Raw genomic sequence first — 18,553 nt, forward strand, 5'->3', positions numbered from 1 at the left:
TTAGCAGAAGTACTGTATTACCCCAAGATTCTTCTTGTATAAGACGAAGAATTCTTCTTGTTCTTAGGTAGCAAATTAGGAAGGGGTGTTACCATAAAATTAGCTAACTAAGCCTCTCTGCCTCTCTAATAGTTGGACTTCATTGCTCCCCGATAGTCCTTTGGGGATCCCTCCTCCCTCCTTCTCATTTCTTCCAAATCCCCCAGGTACCACCAGGCAAGAAGCTGCTCACGCTGTAGCTGACTCCCACTTCAGTGGGTGACGCTGGTTAGCCGACCAGTACACACAGCAACCCCACTGCAACACGAGTCTGTGTGGTGCTGGGTTTCCTTCAGCGTGAGCGCCAACTTGGATGCACCTCTGCACTCTGCAGAGCTGTATAAAACTAGAACCTCAACATTTCTGTTGAGTTTTACAGAATTTGTCGATAATGGCAGAATTTAAGGAGGGTGTGGGGTTTGGGAGGGCATGTACAGGTAGCCTGGGACTGTTCAAACCTGTTTCCTTATGAAACTGGTTAAAACTGCGGTTAGAATTTGAAGGTCTGTAACTGGGTAAAGCCATCATATATAATTTTGCAAAGCATTTTCCATTGTTTAAACAAACTTTAATTATCAATAAGTAAGGAATTGTAATCTCGGTCCTTCCCTCATCCCGTGTTTGTCAGAGGAAGCCAGGACACATCGACTTTTGTTGTCTGGGTGCATACATTTGATGTGTTTGAGCCCGCACGTTGCCTTAAATCGAAAGGAAGAGGATGTTCAGAAGTTGGCACCTTTTCCTGTTTGTGTTCATTTTACTATTTCTGTATCAGGTGTCCCTCATCCATCAGCAATGAAGTGACTTCAGTCTCTGCACAGAGCACGCTGTCAAGAAGAGCTAAAAGCTTTAGAATAACTGTAAGTAATTTTACCTCAGCTGACAAAACCCCCCCACCTTTCTGCCACAGTCAGATTAGTGCTGCTGGTGGATTTTTGGAAGATTTGCAATTGCATTATACCATTACCTCAACTGAAGCATCAAGCTCAAAGGTGATGACTTTAACCTCGCGTCTCTAGACTTTTCCATGTTGCGTTAGATATTGGTTAAGGTTATGCTTTTTTTTCTGAAGAATAAACAAATGCTGTGATTCAAAAGCTTTTGTTTAACTTCAAAAAGACACTTAAAATTAAACCCGTATGAAAGAGTTTACAGGTTTAGCGCTCTAGGATGGAAGGATCTGATTGTTTCCTGTTGATTTTTCTTAGCTAAACTGTTAATGCTTTTCTCCCCGCTTTGAATTTCTCTTCATAATCAGATTGTGCTGGTTACTGGAACCCTTGATTTGCTCACTTGCTCTAAGATTTTGAATGCCACTGACTCTTACAGGCGCCTGCTATCAATCCAACTGTATTCGGTCTTTAATAACCATATTAAAAGCAAAAAATACCAGAAAAAGAGAAATTACTTGTGTATAATCCTAACTTCGTGACAAAATAGTGTGGAATTCAAAATGGCAGATGCTACTGAAAGAAAGCTCAGGCTTTAATCAAAGCTGGCCATTGTCGCTTTGTGGCACAGAGGGAAATGTTGTTATTTCCAGTTTCCTTATTCACAGGTTTCCTTTCATTGTATTACCCTTTCCCGTTTGTGGGAGAAGAGTCATGAAGAACCGTTCCTCATCTCCCCCTTTGCACGTCCATGTGGATGAAAACACCCCTGTCCATGTCCATATTAAAAAGGGTCAGAAAACCACACCTGCAAAATGCCAGGTAGGAGTGTGCAGCTGGGTGTTTATAAGGGCTACAAAGAGGAAGGTGAATGGTCCTAGAAGCACCACAAAATCTTCAAGGTCTGTTTTACCGTTGTATTAGAACTGTAAGACTTGAAATCATATTCAATGGTGAATTTTCAGTACCACGTCTTCTGTGTTTAAGGGGATTTAAGCATGATATAGAAAGTTACTTCTCATGTTCAAGTGTGTGCTTGTGAGGAGTGTTGCTTCCAGTGTCATGTGGTTTGGGGGAATTTTGTTTTTCGTTTTTATTTCCTGGATTTGTGTCTTGATAATGTTTTTTCTTTGGCTTCATTGCTGGTTTTGTAGAGGAAAGGTTTGGGGAAAGGTAATATCTAGGCATTTCAAATTCCATCTTAAAATAAACATGTTTAGAAAAAAATAATCTGGATTCAAACCATCTTTTGGCATTAATCACCTTCTTGGTCCACTGAGCTATGCGGCAAAGGGGATCTCGTCATAGCCATATCCACAGCAGGTGGAAGGCAATGCTGAAGTTGAGTTTCCAGCTATCTCATATCCTCTTTTGTAGCTGGATGTTTGTGTAAAGTTGTTCTCAAAAGATGATGGAAGTTGCTAGCTCTTTCTTCCTTATGTGCAGACATCCTGTTCCAAGCCCTCTATTAATTTTGTGTTTGTTGCTAATGGCAAATATCAAATGGGATAGGTAAAATCAATGACTCCTGTTAATTAATTGCCTGTAGAGAATATTTAGAATATCTGATTTTTCTCTAAGGTTAGAATTGTGCAAAACCACTAACTTTCTTTCAGTTAAAGCACCTGAGTTCAATACAAATAAATGCAGATCTGTTAGTTGACTGCAAAGCAGGGAAAACCCTTCAGGGGCTTTTCATAACCAGCCACACTGCACTGTTCTTTTTTTCTCTGGTAGTGCTGTTGTCAAATGATAGAGCTGCTCTTTTGTGAGGTGAATTGGGATGGAGAAGGAATCTCTCAGGTTTTTCCTTCTTCACATGAATGGGTTGTATTGCGGGGTTTTTTTGGGTGTCTCCATACAGGGAAGACTTCCTTCCCCAGCGCCCCAATCTCCCACCCTGCCCTGCTGGGTAAGGCTCTCGTCACATCACAAGTGCAGGTATCCCAGTGATATAACACAGCTGCTACATGATAAACAAGAAGAATTTACTGCATCTGGCCATACTGTCAACCGAATGTGCAATAACCTTTCCTTCTGGCTGGCGTCAGCCTCCTCTGATGGCTGCTGGCTCATCTGATCGGATGTATCATGTGAAAAACTACGTGGTATTTTTGTATGAACGGATTTTCATTTGGTTTTGCAGCTCTAAAAATTGCACTTTAAAAAGTCTGTGATTTATTTTATTTTCTCTTTCTCTAGCAAAAGCACAAACAGAAAATTAAAGGGGATACTGTGAACATGTGCCGATCTGTCCGTGTGAAAACTAAGGCCCCCTGGATGCCCCCCGGCAAAACATCTGTCCGGGAGTCCACCTGCAGATTGGAGGTATGGCTGATTTTGTGCTTTAAAACAAACTTTCGGGTTTATTCGAGGTTGAAGAGAGCAGTTGTGTAGTGACAGAGCTGGGTTGATCTGAAAGAAGGCTACTCTGTCGCCTACCATCCATTTTAAGTGTATTCTGTAAGTCTCTTTCACTCTTCAGTATAGGAAAATTGGAAAATAATTAGCAGCTGCTGGCTGTATCATGCCTTTCTGTCTCTAGAAGCCAGACACATTTCTTTGTTTATTGTAGTTTTACTCGTCCCCTTCAAGATCTCATCTGGAGGCACAGCGAAGGGCTGCTGTTCTTGGTCTCTTCCGAAGCATGGAGCATTTGTGTAGTATTGTGTAATATTTTCTTTCTCATGGGTTGATAGTTTTGCCTTTTATGTTCCTGGCTCTTCCTAGATGAGAATTTGAACTTGTGTTATTTTTTTTCTTTTTCTGTTCTAGTCTTTTTGAATTCTTGACCTTTCCCTGATGGAAATGAAAGAGCTGTTTACAAATTCATTTTTTTTTCCTTACTAGCCTTGTTGCAGTGATGTGATCTGGTCTCTGGTTTTGGCAGAGCTAGGGTTAGAGTACTGTTTCACAGAATCACAGAATTCTGTGATTCTGGCAGAGCTAGGGTTAGAATACCGTTTATAACGTTATGCTAAAAAACCTGATGCTCTTTATTGCTTTTCTACCAGGGACCAACTCACCGCCTAGACATGACACCTCCAGATTCAGAACAAAAGGTGTCAGTATTGCGCTTGTGTGACCTCTCTACAGATGAGGAGGGTGCTGCTTGCTGCAAAATGAATGAATACGCGAAGAAGATCGATAGACTGATGAATACGGTGGGAACGCTGAAGAATGAGGTGAGGAGACAGTGTAAAGACTCGCTGTCTTTAAAAAAGCATGGTCCTTTGTTGGTTGGTGCCACTGAAGAGCTGCTTCACTGCTGTAAGATGTGGATTCTGTGTATCACTTCAAAAGCACCTGGTTTGTCTTAAGTTCTATTTCAATATCTTCATCAGGCCAAGCTGCAGAAAAAAGAGGAACAGCAAAAAATGACAAAGCGTCTCCTTGAGGAGCAGAAAGAAGAGCTGAATGAGGTCACGCAAGAGCTGGTAGAAACAGAACATGAGAATACCCTGCTCAGGCGCAATATTGAGCGCATAAAGGAAGAGAAAGATCTGACTGTGTAAGAAAGCTCCAGTTCTTCGTTGCTACTGCAAGCAGTGGTACTTACAGGGCACCTACCTCCCTTATTGCTAACGTTATTTGAGGTCGCAGTTTGTACCCTGGGTTGCAGTGCTGCTGAAGAAGTGATGTTCTTGGATTTTTTTGGGTCACCTTTTAGAAGGGGGACTTCAGAGAAGGGCTCCAGCATCTTTATTGGAATGGAAAAAACTAGTCTGAGAGGAAGCTAAGAGCAGTTGGCTTGTGTGACCTACTGGAGGGTCATCCTAGCTCTGCGATTAATATTTTCAAGGTTAAGAGATGCTGTTTGAATTGTGATGATATTGGTACAACACCAAATGAATAATCACGGAGCTGAAAACTAGAGGAGAATTTTTGGCCTTTGTGAAAATCATACTGAGAGAGGAGCGGCTGCCCCCAAGAGGACTGAATCATGTTTTTTTTTAATTAGTGACCCTGAAGGTGTTCAAGTCTGACATTTTTGCATCTGCTTTGTATCTAAAGAATTAGGGAAGTTTGTGTCTCCGGAGGGACACTAGTGTTTTCAGAGAGTTAGTTTTATTTTTTCCTTTAGAAAGATCACTTGGAAGTTAATACCGTGTATTCCTTTTTCAGAAAACTCTGTGAATTTCAAGCTCTGGCTAAAAACTTCAAGCTGTGTATCTTGGTGTGCTTTCCTGTTTTATGTTCAGCCATTTGGAGCCCTATTTCTGGTATGGCTTCAGTGCCCAGGGAAAGCACAGCATTGTGTTTTGGGTTTAGGTGTGTGTGCAGGCTTTGGGATAAGCCCAGTTTATCCCCTCTGTGAAAATTCCTGTTTCATATCTGTGGGCCTAGTGAGCTCCTGGTGTCTACTTACTGTATTTATCAGAATAACTTCCACGCTGAAAGAGGGTAAATCTTAAGTAGTGTTTGTTTGGAGCTTTTATCCTCTGATTTGATGGTTTTTTATCAGTTTTAACCGAATCGACTGTAATCAAGAGTGGCTGGTACAGCTGTCAAAGCTTCTCGTTTCTCTGATGGCTGACTTCTCATTACAGGCTGCAGAAAAACTACTTGCAGCATGAGAAAGAGTGTTTGATGTCCAAGCTGAGCGAGGCAGAAAGGGATGGAGCAGCAGCAGCCAGGCAGATCCATAGCTTGAAAAATACGATTGGGAGACTCAACATTGTAGGTGTTGTCCTTTTTTGTTCTCACCTTTACCACATTGTCCTGTTATATGGCTGTCTTAAAAATGTAATGTTACAGTTGCTGATCCAGAAAAATGTAAGGAAAAGTGGAGGGATTTAACATGCTTAAGGTGTTTGCTAGTTTTGTTTGGAAGTAGGGTGTTTACTTGCCGCTTCCAGTCACCTTCTGCACACGTGATGCTGGCAGTTGCACTGCTCATGCTTGTATCGGCTTCACACGTTCATTCCATGTGAACAATCCTCTTTTTTTGGTTGTTTTTCTCCTAGGAGAAACACATCAGCAGCTCAGACATTAACTCACTGACAAGGCAAAAAGAGCTGCTTCTCCAGAAATTGAGCACCTTTGAAGAAACCAACCGGACACTGCGAGAACTTCTCAGAGAGCAGCACAACCGGGAGGTGAGCAGTCCTGTGTGTTTGGACTTGGATGATTACAGAAGGCTGTATTGTCTTGTGAACTGAAATGGAATTTGGAGAGCTTTTAACTCCTCTTTTTTTCCTTTTTTCCAATCCTGTTGTTGACCTTGTGTCATAAGGGATGGATAGTTTTGTTTGTCCCTGCCTACATCAGTAGATTCTGCTGTGGGGATGTTAAAGCATCTAGGTCTTTGACTGCATTAAAATGTGTAGGTACTACTGTTTTGCCAGCCCTTTCTCATCTGATTGCGGCTGTATCTGCTGATCGTGTTCATCTGAAATGTTACTGCTGCAGCTGCATTGGTTGAAGTCTGAGGACTAGATGTGGCCTCAGCTAGTGAGGGCCTAAGGATGTTCACAACTTTTATTTTTGTAGCCTGTAAGAGCAATAATAGAGAAATTGAAACAATTCTGTACCTCTTGTGCAGAACAATCCTATATTGCTTGTAAGAGCAATACAGAAATTAAGCTGGTATTCTTCCTGTACTTTATGTTCCATTTGAGCAAACACAGGCCGATGCTAGTGGTTATTTCAGCCACCAGGGAGACTGGATAAAAGGACTGAGTTCTTCCACCTGACTTTCACTGAGTAGTGAGAGAGCTCTGAAAGGCCTTAAATTGCCATCGTGCTTTTTATTATAATCTTTGACTGAGAAGTGGAAAAGCTTTTCTGAGTGGAAAAGCTGAGTGATGATATGGGAAATATTTAGCAAATTTGATGCTTCTGGGTATCTTCTGAGAATTGCTGCTGCAACCGGGGGGGGAAACAGTTGATTTGCCCAGTTCCATCTAAAGAATCTGTATAAAATTGACTTTTCAGTTAGCCATTTTTCTCATGCATTTCTTTTGTAGAAGGGTGCTCAGAAGATATTGGAGCGTCAAGGAGTACTGCTGAAAAGGCTGGCTGACTCAGATGCAGAGAAAATAGTAAGCAAACCAAAATATACCTCTCTTTCTTTCTCTGATAAAGCAGAGATATCTGAAATTAGTAGCCTATCAAGTCTTATACTGTCTTTTAGACCAATTAAAAATATTTTGGCTTTTGTGGTAATCAGAGCCACTACATTGCCCCTCTGGTTAAAAACCTATATTTTGAAGTGGATAGATTTTCATAGCCTTTGAAATACGGAGGCTTAGAATAGGGATAGCACAACCGAGACCTACATATAAGACCACCTTTAGGATTTACAGCATTCAGCTACAAAGGAAAACTTAAGCTTGTTCTCATTATGTTGTTCAATTCAAGCACAAATGATTCTACTTATTTTTTCTTATGGTACTGAATGTACAAAGCAAGAAGTGTACTACATTTTTACTTTAAAAAGAAAACTCTGTGGGTGGAAGAGAAAAAGAAAATCTACCATCAAAATACCCCTGACAGTCAGGATAGAATTCTTCAGTTTGGAAATCATCTTATTGTTTCTGTATGTTTATCATGTTATGCTTAAAGATAGAAGAGCACTAGGAAGATTTTCATCTGTCAGCGAACGAGGGAGTGACCTGGTGCCAGTCTTTGTTCATTTCCTTATCTGTAAACTGAGAAAGGAGTTCTTACATTGACGGAAATTATAAAACTTGCTGTGAGACATAGGAAATGCCCCTTTTTGTCTGTGGAGTCCTGTCAGGTCCTCGTTCTTGACTGGGTATCCTGTGCCCTGCTACACAAATGTTCGTGTAGCCGTTTTGCTTTCTGCTTGAGGAGGACGCAGACTGTTTTTTCTGGGGCTGAGGATGCTGTTGCTGCGGATACCAGAGCGTGCCATGGATGAGGGGGTCTCGGGAGGCAGGCAGTTACACCTCTTTCCCTCCACCTGCCAACCTAAACGTATTTGTTACTTAAAATCTGAGTGGTGTTTGTTTTCCAGGAACTTCAGCTGAGGCTTCAGGAGAAAGAAGAAGAAGTGGACAGTCTCACCATTCAGATACAGACAGAAAAGGTAGTTTCCTTTTTCTGCTTTCCCCTCCCTGCTCCACCTTCCAGTTCTGTAGAAGCACAGATAGCCCAAAATATGGGGTTGTATTTGCAGACAATTACTTTTTAAAGGATCAGATGACTGGCTTGCTTATAAAACTAGACAGACAGCTACCTATTCCCACACAGTTCTGGATTCCATGTTCTGCTAATAAGACATCCATCACAAGGTTGATTAGGTAGTATTCTCTTTCCCTTGGGCTTATCACTGAATTAACTTTCTGTTGAAGATCCTGTTGGTTCCTGATGTCACATTCCAGTCTGTTCCTCTGTTTAGGAAGTAGAAGGAGAATGTAGTGGAAGAGCCCAGATATGAAGGATGTTTTGCCCTAGAACAAATCTTCCAGGCCAGTCGTTCGCATCTGATGTAAAATAAATGGCTACTCATTTGTTCCCCATTTTGTTGGTGTGGAAGAGCTGTGAGGGTCCATCTGAGGAAAGTGGAGGTGGCTGGAGATCATTCAGTGGAGAAATCTGAGACTGTTAACATATTACAAAGTGTTCCTTCTGTTAGCCTGTTGAGGAAAAAGGTGTGTATCTTGGTGCTTCTAATTTAGGACCAGGCAAAGACAGCATGCGAACTCTCCAAATCTATGGAGGCCGTGAGAGGCCATTTACAAGCGCAGCTGCGAAACAAAGAGGCTGAGAACAACCGCCTGACTGTACAGATACGGGTATGTTTTCAGTGGGCCTGGCGGACGGTCTCTTCGTTTACTGTCATGAACGGAATTGGCTGACAGGGGAAGTAGCAAAATTAATGTTTATGCCATTAATTCACACTGTGCTTTTCAAATGAAGTAAGAAAAGAGAAAGCTTTTCAGTTTTGATGCATGAGGCAAAATTGTAGCCTTGAGGTCTATGTGCATTTATTATTTAGATTTATTTTTTTTTCCTAAGTTAATTACTATATAATTATTTAAAAGATGGCTTTGGTTTAGTCAAGCATCAAGACAGATCGTAAACTATTTAATTTGCTTTCTGGGAAAAGCATGGTGCCATGGATTCCTGTGTTTGATCACACTCACGCATGCTTTCTACAGTATTAATGAGGAGGGAAAGTTCCCCTGGTTTATCTTGATGAAACTCTTACGTTTAACATATCTGTTGATGTTGTGATGGTTATGATGAACGTATATGTGCTAATGGTTCAGAAGAGCTTTAATTCTGTTAAACTATATAGCTGTATAAAGTAACATTGTTATATGCGAGCATTTCAATTAATAAAGAGAATGTTTTCGGGTAGATCAAAAGAGTAGCAGAGGTGAGGAAATCAGTATTCTACAGAGCAGCTTATGAAAGAAGAAAGGACTCCTGGAAAGAAAGGAAGATGTCGTGTTAACGTGTCTGTCAGCATTAGGACAGGATTGTGTAGGTGGAATGTGATTGCAAGTAGCTCCAGGCTGAAGTTTGGGGGTTTATGTCCAGCTCTCTCCCCTGTTTGTAGGAAATGAGTTGCTGATTTGGGTATGCAGGTTTAAGGGCATTATTCCGCATGTGTGTTTGCTCCCCCCCCGTCCCACTGCAGAATCTGGAGCGCAGTGAAGCTCAGCACAAGGCAGAGATGGAACATGCCATGGAACAGATGAAAGAACTAAAGCAGAAGGCAGACCGTGATAAAGAGGCCCTGAAGAAAGCCATGCGTGCACAGAAAGAGCGGGCAGAGCGAAGTGAAGCGTACGCGGAGCAATTGACTGTCCAGCTAGCAGAAAAGGTACCTGAGAATACAGGAGGAGAGACCTCATTTCAGGTCATGCATCTAAATCTTTGACTTCTGGGAGCAGCCCTGGGGAGAGTCTCTGCTTTCAACTAATGAGATTTATTTCTGTCTTGATGCTTTGGCCCATTTATGCTAAGTTTAGAAAAAATCCAGTTTTCTCAGCTGTCACTATATTCGCTGCATGTCCTTAACTTAGGACACGCAGTAACTTATATCATTCTAAACTAGCAGATCTGATTTTTCACCTGGCTCTTTCTAACCTTCTGAGAGTTGACAAAAGCCAATAAAATAAAGCCTTGTGGTTTTGGCTGACAATGCTGAATAGAGTTGGTTGTTAATCAAGAAACTAGTCAGAGCAGAAAAGTGCAAAGACTTAGAGGTGTACTAGAATTTCCTGTTGAAAAATGACTGAAGGCTATCAAGAAAAAGTAGAAAACTTTTAAGTTTTAGTAGAAAACTAACTGCTTTAGTAGAAAACTAGGACTAAAACAAATCAGAATGGAATTTTTGTTTTCTCCCTTGTTTCTAGAATTCCAGGGACCGGACCCACTAGTAGAATCTTAGCCATGCTTTGTATTTCTTATAGTTCATCTGCTTTCAGAAGAGGATTGATTCCTCTTTCACTGCTGTTACATCTGTTGGCTGACAGTAGTGTTGGAGAACCCCTCTCGGAAGTAGCAGGAAGAATAAAAATAAATACTTATCCTCAGTATTTTAAAAGTCTTAGTGAAGTCTCTGCGCGTATCATGCTTACCCATATCAGCATCTCTGTGTATTGTCTGCATATCCCGTGTCCAGTGATGTTTTTGTGACTTTTCCTCATGTGTTTCTCTTGTTTGGTAGGACACTTACGTTGCTGACGCAGTGTCCACTCTGGAATCCTGGAGGAATCGCTGCAACAAAGTAGTAAAGGACAAGAGTGACCTCGAACTGGAAATTGTTACGTTGAACAGGTTAAAATAAACTTAGTGTGGAGAAACTGGCATGAGCGGGGATTAGTTCTAAGTTCAAGGATAATTTAATTTAATTTGATAATTGCATTAATTTAAATAATTCAATCGGATTGCCTGTAAATATCCAAACAAAACCAGCACGGCCTAAGGGCTAGAGCACAGTTTGGAGAGATCAAGAGAAGGAAAGAGATGGCTTCTGCTGCTGACTTGCTACAGCAAGGACATGCCTTTTTAGGGTTTGCTGACCCTTAAAACTCTATTCCTTTGCCATTTTGTAATGCTTTGAAATGATTAAGGTTATTCTTCTTTTGAAATCTGTTTGAGAAACTTGAATCTCAAATATGAGAAGAAACTTCTTTACGGTGAGGGTGCCAGAGCCCTGGAACAGGCTGCCCAGGGAGGTTGTGGAGTCCCCTTCTTTGGAGATTTTCAAGACCCGCCTGGATGCAGTCCTGAGTAACATGCTCTGACATGCTCTGGGCAATCCTGCTTCAGCAGGGGAGTTGGACTAGATGATCTTTATGGTCCCTTCCAACTCTAAAAAATTCAATGAAATTCAGTGAAAAATTCAGTGAATGGAAGGGATTAGAAGAGATAGGCAGTATAGTTCATGCCAGTTTTGTTGTGAAAGTAAATAAGTGTGTTGGTATCACTGCAGTACAGTTGCTGCTGCAGGAAAAAATACGTAGGTACGAGACAAAAGAGAGGTAGCTCTTTATCCCGTGTATCTTGGAGGCGATGTGTTTGAGCTCCAAGGGGACAACTCAAGTTAATTTCCATCAGGCTAAGAAGATTGAGGTAGTAGAACAGTGTAACGGATAGGTGTGCACACATGACTGGAGGAGGAAGGTAAAAGGATAGAGAAAAGCCACGTTTCTGAAGCTCATTTTCAAGTGTTAGGAGTCTTATTCTTTCTTGTCACTTAAGGATTAATTTTGTTTCTGTATGGCAGCCGTGTTGCAGACTTGCTGGAACAGCAGGCAACCCTGGAGGACAGGATGCGGGAGGACAGAGAAGCTTTGGTGGAGAGATTGCAACGACAGACTACAGAGAACACTTCTTTCAAAATGGAGAATGAAAGGCTGAAGGTCAGTGATTCTAGGGCTTTGAAGCTGAAGTGCGAGGGAAAACAAGGAGAAATTATAACAAGCTGCTTGGCCTCTGAGGACAGAGTTGAATTGAAACCATTGCTGCTGTTTAGTTTAAAACCAGTTTTACCATAACCTGAGTATGATCAGGAAAGTATACTGGGGAGAGACAGAAAGAAAGAAAGTGAACATTCTGGGAGGACTGGGTTTCTTCCATGTTTTGGCTAGGAGTCTCTCCAATCCAAGTGCTGTTTCTTCCAGCTGGGATCTTATGTCTTGTCCTTACATCTTCACACTGCTGGCCACAGAATTTACAACTAGCTCACGCAGAAAGAATGGTAATCTCCAGAATAAAAAAAAAAAAACCTGCCCTATTTCTCCTGTCATCTCTCTTATCACTGGTGATCTTGTAGGTGACCTACAAAATTTTCTTCTTGGAAAGTTAGGCATTGATCCAAATAAGGAGTGGCCGTAATCCAAGTAGCACAGTCTGCTCAGGCAAATGGAAAGGTTGCACATCTATCCCAAACCTCTGTGCTCTGCTGGTGTAAATTTGTGGCAATTCACAGAATCACAGAATCGCCTAGGTTGGAAAGGACCTTTAAGATCATCTAGTCCAACCTTAAAAAAAAAAAAAACAAAAAACAAACAAACAAACAAAAACCACCACCAACAAAAAAACCCTACCAACAGTATACCATATTCCCAAGCACCGTGTCAACTCATCTTTTGAATATCTCCAGGGATGGGGCCTCAACCATTTCCCTGGGCAGCCCATTCCAATGCTTGATAACCCTTTCAGTGTAAAAATTCTTCCTAATATCCAACCTAAACCTCACCTGGAGCAACTTGAGGCCATTTCCTCTTGTCCTATCACCTGTGACTTGGGAGAAGAGACCGACCCGCCCCTGGCTACACCCTCCTTTCAGGGAGTTGGAGAGAGCGAGAAGGTCTCCCCTCAGCCTCCTTTTCTCCAGGCTGAACACCCCCAGCTCCCTCAGCCTCTCCTCATAAGACTTATTCTCCAGACCCCTCACCAGCTTCGTTGCCCTTCTCTGGACCCACTCCAGCACCTCAATTCACTGAAGTCTGGAAAGTTTTGCCAACTTACAATGACAAAAGTCTTTTTTTCTTAATCTAGACAGTGTTAGACAGCTGGTGTGGCAGTTACTTCCAAGTGCTCGAGGAAAGATGTTTTCTTTTTTCAGGCTAGTGTCATCCCAATGGAGGAAAAGCTGAACCAAGCACAGATGGAAGTGCAGCAGCTCAAGAACTCTGTCAAGAGCTATGAAGAGATGATTGAAAGCTACAAGTCACAGGTAGGCATTTTATCAAAACCTTCCGCCCTTACAGAAACATATTTTCTCCCTTTGCTGTTGTGGTTTATTCTGTAACGCCTTAACCCTTTGTTTGCTCTTGTTGCTGATCCTTGAGCAGTTTTAGTTACTCTAAAGCACTGCACATTTGTTGAAAACTATATATAATAGCTAAAGTTTGTGGGCTTTTTGGTATGTCCAGGTGATGAAGACCCAAATGGAAGCAGATGAAGCGGCAGCAAAACTGGAGGAGTATGATAAAGAGAACAGGACACTAAAAGATGAAATGAACAAGGAGATTGAACTGGTAACTATTCCTCTAAAGACTGATATGTTGTAGATATTCATGTATCTTAATGTTCTGAATGGAGTGAAAAATGGCTGTGAATAGGAAATAAAAATCTTATCTGAGTTTACTTTTTCCAGCAGTTTTTCTCAGGACTTGTTCATTCTGCACAATTTATTGAACATTTAGCAGCTTTCTTTTTTACTATCTGGCATTCTTCAGAAGTGTTTAAATTGCTTAGTGTGTCCTTTGCTGCAGAAATAGTGATTTAGAACAGTGGTGTACACCATTGTCTGATGTGGAACAGTTGTCCTCAAAAAAGAGCTCATACTTCTAGTAAAATTGAAGCCCAGGATCCAAAATACTAACTCATTTTCACTCCATCCGTAGGGAATGCCAAATCCTAAGAGAAAGCCTTTTGGAGTAGAAGACCTTAGGCTTTGAACTCCAACACTGGCCAAATATCCACACAGTGTCATCATGGTTGCAGACTAACAAAGCTTCCTTGAAGTAGAGAATTTTTTTAGTCTTGACATTATGAACATTTGAAAGTTCCTCATCTTCTCTTCTTTGACTGTAGGCACGTAAGCAGTTCCAGAGCCAGCTTGCTGAACTGGAAAAGCTGCCCGAGATCCTAAAGATCACGGAGACACAGCTAGCAGAATGTCAGGACCAACTTCAGAGTTACGAGAAGAAGAACATGGACCTCTCTGTCATGATTGCAGATCTTCGTCAGCGGGTAAGGGACTGGCAGAAAATACCTGCAGCACTGCAATCCACAAGTCTGACACCGAGATGAATTTCTAATCAGAGGAAGGTTCAAACTTCATCTCTGTTCTTTTTTGAAAAGATTAAATGTGCACTGCAAAATAAAGGTGTGTGCTATGTCTTTGTGCGAGAAATTAGCGGCGTAGCAGGTAACATCCCTTACGGTTTGAAAGGTTTGTCATCCCTTGACGCAGAACCTTATTGGGACTTGAGTAGCAGCAGTGACAGCACTTGCTAATGCCGACACTCGCTTCTGTTACTTCCATCGTCTTGTCAGCTTTCCCTCCTGTTGTTTTCTGCTAATAGTGCTGTCTCCACCTTGTTTTCTCACCCTGATTTCAGGTTGTTTTCCCAGTTCCTGTTTTTTTGTCCCAGAAGGACTGCGTAGGTATTGCAGGATAATTATAGACAGGCATGACTTCTACAACCATCCCTCAAGACAAACAGCGAATGATCCTCGCGATCCGACTGCTTTACTCTCATCGGCTTAGAATTATAAACCTTCCTGGCTCTAATGCCTTTGGGGGCTGCTGTCATGTATATGGCTGCTTTTAATGTATGTGCTTCGCTGTACTTACAGGTGGCTGCTCTGCATATAAGTGCTTACGGACCTCGCTTTTCATTTGCAGCATGGAAGAATTTTCTCATACCTTTCCAAACATTAACTACAAGCACCGGCAAAGTGGATGTTTGGCGCTTTGCTTTTCTATCCACTCTTCCTTTTCTGAGGCTCTCCGGGAGTTATGAATTGAACATGTTTCCTTCTGGAGAGTTTTAGGTGGTTGGTTGTGTGGGTGTATTGACTACTCTGTAAAGTAACTACTTACTGTAATTTTTAGATTGAGCTCCAGGGGGACAAAATGGAGATAACAAGAGAGAGGTATCAGTCTGCCCAGGAGGAGAAAAAGCAGCTCACCTTGAAGGTGGAGGAACTAGAAAGGTCAGAAATATTAGGCTTTCTTGTTCTTTTAACCTTCCACTTCATCCTCTTCCCATTGTTTTTTCAGGGGATTGAAACAGCTTCAGTCTTGTTCCAGTCCCCCGCGTGCCTCCAGGATTCTGTGCATTTCTTATCCCACAAGGATCTGTAATCAGTAGCTGTCCACTGGAGAGTTACAGTTTTTTGCAGCACCTTTTATGAATGTTGTTAAAAAGGATGATGACTTACACAGCACATAAACCAGCTCCTGGTCCAATCTAGCCTGACAGTTTTGAGGTTACTGAATATTACAGTGTTTTTACTCATGTTTATAAATTCCTTTTAGTGACAATGTCTGGTAAAACGCGGGTATGTGAATACTCTGTGTGTCCTTCAGTCTTTGAAATTTTGATTTGAGAAATGGAGAAGTGTTTCTTGGGGCTCTCGCCTTTCAAGGGGGAATAGAATTTATTGCCAGCCTAGTCAGGACCTGATAAAAAGGCAGACTGAAACACACTCCATTTAAAATGAATAGGTTTTTCTTCCTGTATTGTCTTAATCTAGAAAACTAGAGACAACGAGCGCCCAGAACATAGAATTCCTTCAGGTCATAGCAAAACGTGAGGAGTCGATCCACCAGTGTCAGCTGCGGTTAGAGGAGAAGACCCGTGAATGTAGCTCTTTGGCACGTCAGCTGGAGATGGCCATTGAGGATGCCAAAAGACAAGTAAGTCATTTTTTTGTGTGTGTGTGAATTTTCCCAAAACTACCCAGACTGTAAAAAGGGAACAGCGAGAATGCTGAAAATACCTCCTCAGCCTATGACCAAATTAATGAAAATCATCATGTGCAGTGAAATACAAATAATAAAATGTACTTAAACCATTGAAAAACTGAACCCGGCGCTCCAGTTTGCAACAGAAGAGAGGAAAGCACAAAACTGAGCTGCTACTTCTGTATGACAATGTGTCCAATTAAACTTTACAGGGCTTTTGTGGGCAGTGGGGTAGGGAAAAATCATTCTTTGATAGACACCCTTTAACAAAGTTGTTGTTCTGTTGTCACATGTAGGTGGAACAGACTCGAGAACGAGCCGCATCTAGAGAGAGGGTAGCCCAGTCCAAGATGTTGGATTTGGAGACCCAGCTGAGTAGGAATAAAACAGAGCTGAACCAGTTGCGCCGGAGCAAAGATGATGTGAGTGACTTGGAAGGGACGCTCTTGCTGTGCTGGTGGTGTCAAGGTCCTATAAATTGCTGCAAAAGTCACACAGAGCTGTGTCTGAACATGAAGTGTTGTTATGTGCGTCCGTGACAGATGTGTGATATGACATGTCTGTTATGTCACTAATTCAGGAATGCGGGCTCTCCTTTGCTTATTACTTACAGCAATGATTGGAATGAACTTACTCAAGACTTACGTGTCTGTAAGAAAAGAACCAGACCTTTCTTACATTCAAATTCGCACCGGATATCACGGACAGGTTTCAGCTTCATTTACTGTGCTTGTTTTTCTGGGAGAGAATGCAATTTCTCTTCTAGAGGAAAGGGTTTCTTCTAAAAGAAAGAAGGGAAATCTTTTCATGATGTCCTGTTTGCCCTGCTTGTTTATTTGAGTTTTACTTGGAATCTGCTTGGCACATGGATCGGGTCAAGCTGCTTTTCAGAAAAGAGTGTGTTTAATTCCCCATAACTACAGCTAATCAGTTTTAAAAGCCTGACGCTGATTAGCTGTGTGGTCTCCTGTTTTTATCAGCGGGTTGCTGAATGGAGTTGGAAACGAGCAGAACAAATTATAAATATCACAGCACCATCTAGGGTAATGTCATCTACTGCTGTGCTAATTCTTGCCATCCTCGGCATGTTTTGGGAGCAGCTTTACTGTGAATAGGGTGAATGTTGCTGTCTTTCAGCCTGTGATTTGTGCTTCTTTGCGCAGGCAGAGCGCCGGTATGAAAGCCGCCTACAGGATTTAAAGGATCGGTTGGAGCAGTCGGAGAGCACCAACCGCAGCATGCAAAACTACGTCCAGTTCCTCAAGTCTTCCTATGCCAATGTTTTTGGAGAAAGTGCCTTGCTGGGCTCCCCCAGCCGCTCTCGTTCTTCTCCATGAGGACAACCCTCTCCCTGCACCTCAGCTTCTAAGCACAGAAGGAGCCCTATTTCAAAGCCATACGGTGTTTGGAAAGTAGGTTGGCATTTCAGGGTCGCTATTAGGAGAAGTTTTCCTCTTTTTCTTGCAGCGTGAGACAAGAACACGATGGTGACATCTGTCCTCAGTGTAGGGTATCGACAATAGTGGTTTGGTGTTAGAGGTTGGCGTTACACCATAAACTGTGCCCCAAAACCAGATGGTTTTGCATATGACAGAAAAGGTCCTTTTCATCCTCTAAGGTCCCGATGTTTTCAGCTCTTAACCCGTCAGTGGTTTGTTGAGCATGTTAATGTTTATAAGAGCTCTTTTCCTTTTCATGCTTCTTTTTTCACTCCGTTTCTGTGTCGGGTAGATCATGTGGGGCTTTTCGTTTATGGGAGTTTTTTATATTTTTTTCAAACTATTGAACATTATATTGATACATTGAACGATAGGATGGTGGGAGAGGGTCCACCCACCAGATGTGTGAAGCTGAAAATAGCTTAAGTGCCTGGACTCTACACTTAGAAGAGATTATCTCCTGAACAGCCACAGTGTTTATAAACAGTTTTATACCAGAAATAATGATTTTGGTTTTTTTTAATTTTACTTGATTCTTGTATACTCTCTGATTCTTACCTTTGTTTCCGAGTGTGATGCTAATGTTGCTTTACTCCTCTCACCCTGCTTTCCTGATCCTGAATATGCCCAGGACTGAGCCAAAACCATCTGAATTCAAAGGAAAGATTGCGGTTTAACCGCAGTAACACTTCAGTTGGGGTCTTGCTGTGAATGCCACACGAGTTCAGGGTGTGCAGGAAATACTGACTTAGTCTTAAGCCAATTAAAGAGCAGCTACAGATACTCAATTTCTTCATCCAACCAGCCTCCACCTTCTCCTGGAAAATCAGGTCTTCATTGTGCTGAGTCCCTAAAACTCATCTGCCCTGTTCTTTCCAGTAAATGGTTCTTATGGGGGCAAAAATAAATACTCTTTTTATCTCTTTTATATCCTATTTATGTGCGGTTACTGGGCAGTATTTGTCATAAAGGTTTTCTAAGTTAATTGTTTTTTGAGAGTTCTGTGATTGCATTGTGTGTGTGTATAACACTTTTTAAAAGTCCTAAAGGTGCTATGGTAAAACAAACAATAAATGGTGTTTTAATTGGTTGTGTTGGGAATTTCCTCTTCTGTGTGCTGTGTCCAGGGTCGTGTCGTGGTTTGACCCTAAGCAGCAACTGGGTGGTGGTTCCCACACAATCCCCCCCGCTCCCAGGGGCACAGGGGAGTTCTTGACTTAATGTAAGCATTACTTAGCAACAACTAAGACAATGTGTTATCAACACTATTCTTG

The 18,553-nt window shown here is 41.9% G+C and overlaps 1 protein-coding gene across 5 annotated transcripts; it reads left to right on the top strand.

Annotated features, from left to right (window-relative positions):
• The first annotated feature begins 1,603 nt into the window (after window positions 1–1,603).
• ODF2 (outer dense fiber of sperm tails 2) lies at window positions 1,604–18,378 on the top strand. 5 transcript variants are annotated; one of them, XM_074161252.1, is made up of 19 exons: window positions 1,604–1,751; window positions 3,132–3,257; window positions 3,944–4,114; window positions 4,274–4,440; window positions 5,480–5,609; window positions 5,897–6,028; window positions 6,899–6,973; window positions 7,912–7,983; window positions 8,576–8,692; window positions 9,544–9,729; window positions 10,579–10,688; window positions 11,641–11,776; window positions 12,985–13,095; window positions 13,295–13,399; window positions 13,959–14,117; window positions 14,986–15,086; window positions 15,630–15,792; window positions 16,137–16,262; window positions 17,004–18,378. In XM_074161252.1, exons 1-19 carry the CDS (start codon window positions 1,644–1,646, stop codon window positions 17,175–17,177), a joined length of 2,469 nt encoding a protein of 822 aa, XP_074017353.1. In that variant the 5' UTR covers window positions 1,604–1,643; the 3' UTR covers window positions 17,178–18,378. The 5 variants fall into 5 exon arrangements, with proteins under 5 accessions (XP_074017353.1, XP_074017354.1, XP_074017355.1 ...); XM_074161253.1 differs by having other exon boundaries at window positions 1,644–1,751; window positions 6,902–6,973; XM_074161254.1 differs by having other exon boundaries at window positions 1,644–1,751; window positions 3,132–3,200; window positions 6,902–6,973.
• Window positions 18,379–18,553: the final 175 nt, after the last annotated feature.

The sequence above is a fragment of the Numenius arquata genome, chromosome 19 (genome assembly GCF_964106895.1).
Source record: "Numenius arquata chromosome 19, bNumArq3.hap1.1, whole genome shotgun sequence".
NCBI classification, from domain to species: Eukaryota; Metazoa; Chordata; class Aves; order Charadriiformes; family Scolopacidae; genus Numenius; species Numenius arquata.

What these genes read in the sequence shown, in the direction of transcription:
- ODF2 (XM_074161252.1), top strand. Translation starts at nt 1,644, where the DNA reads ATGAAGAACCGTTCCTCATCTCCCCCTTTGCACGTCCATGTGGATGAA. An exon ending in GAAGAGAAAGATCTGACTGT is followed by an intron (nt 4,441 to 5,479) that starts GTAAGAAAGCTC and finishes TTCTCATTACAG; the next exon opens with GCTGCAGAAAAACTACTTGC. An exon ending in TGCGCCGGAGCAAAGATGAT is followed by an intron (nt 16,263 to 17,003) that starts GTGAGTGACTTG and finishes TTCTTTGCGCAG; the next exon opens with GCAGAGCGCCGGTATGAAAG.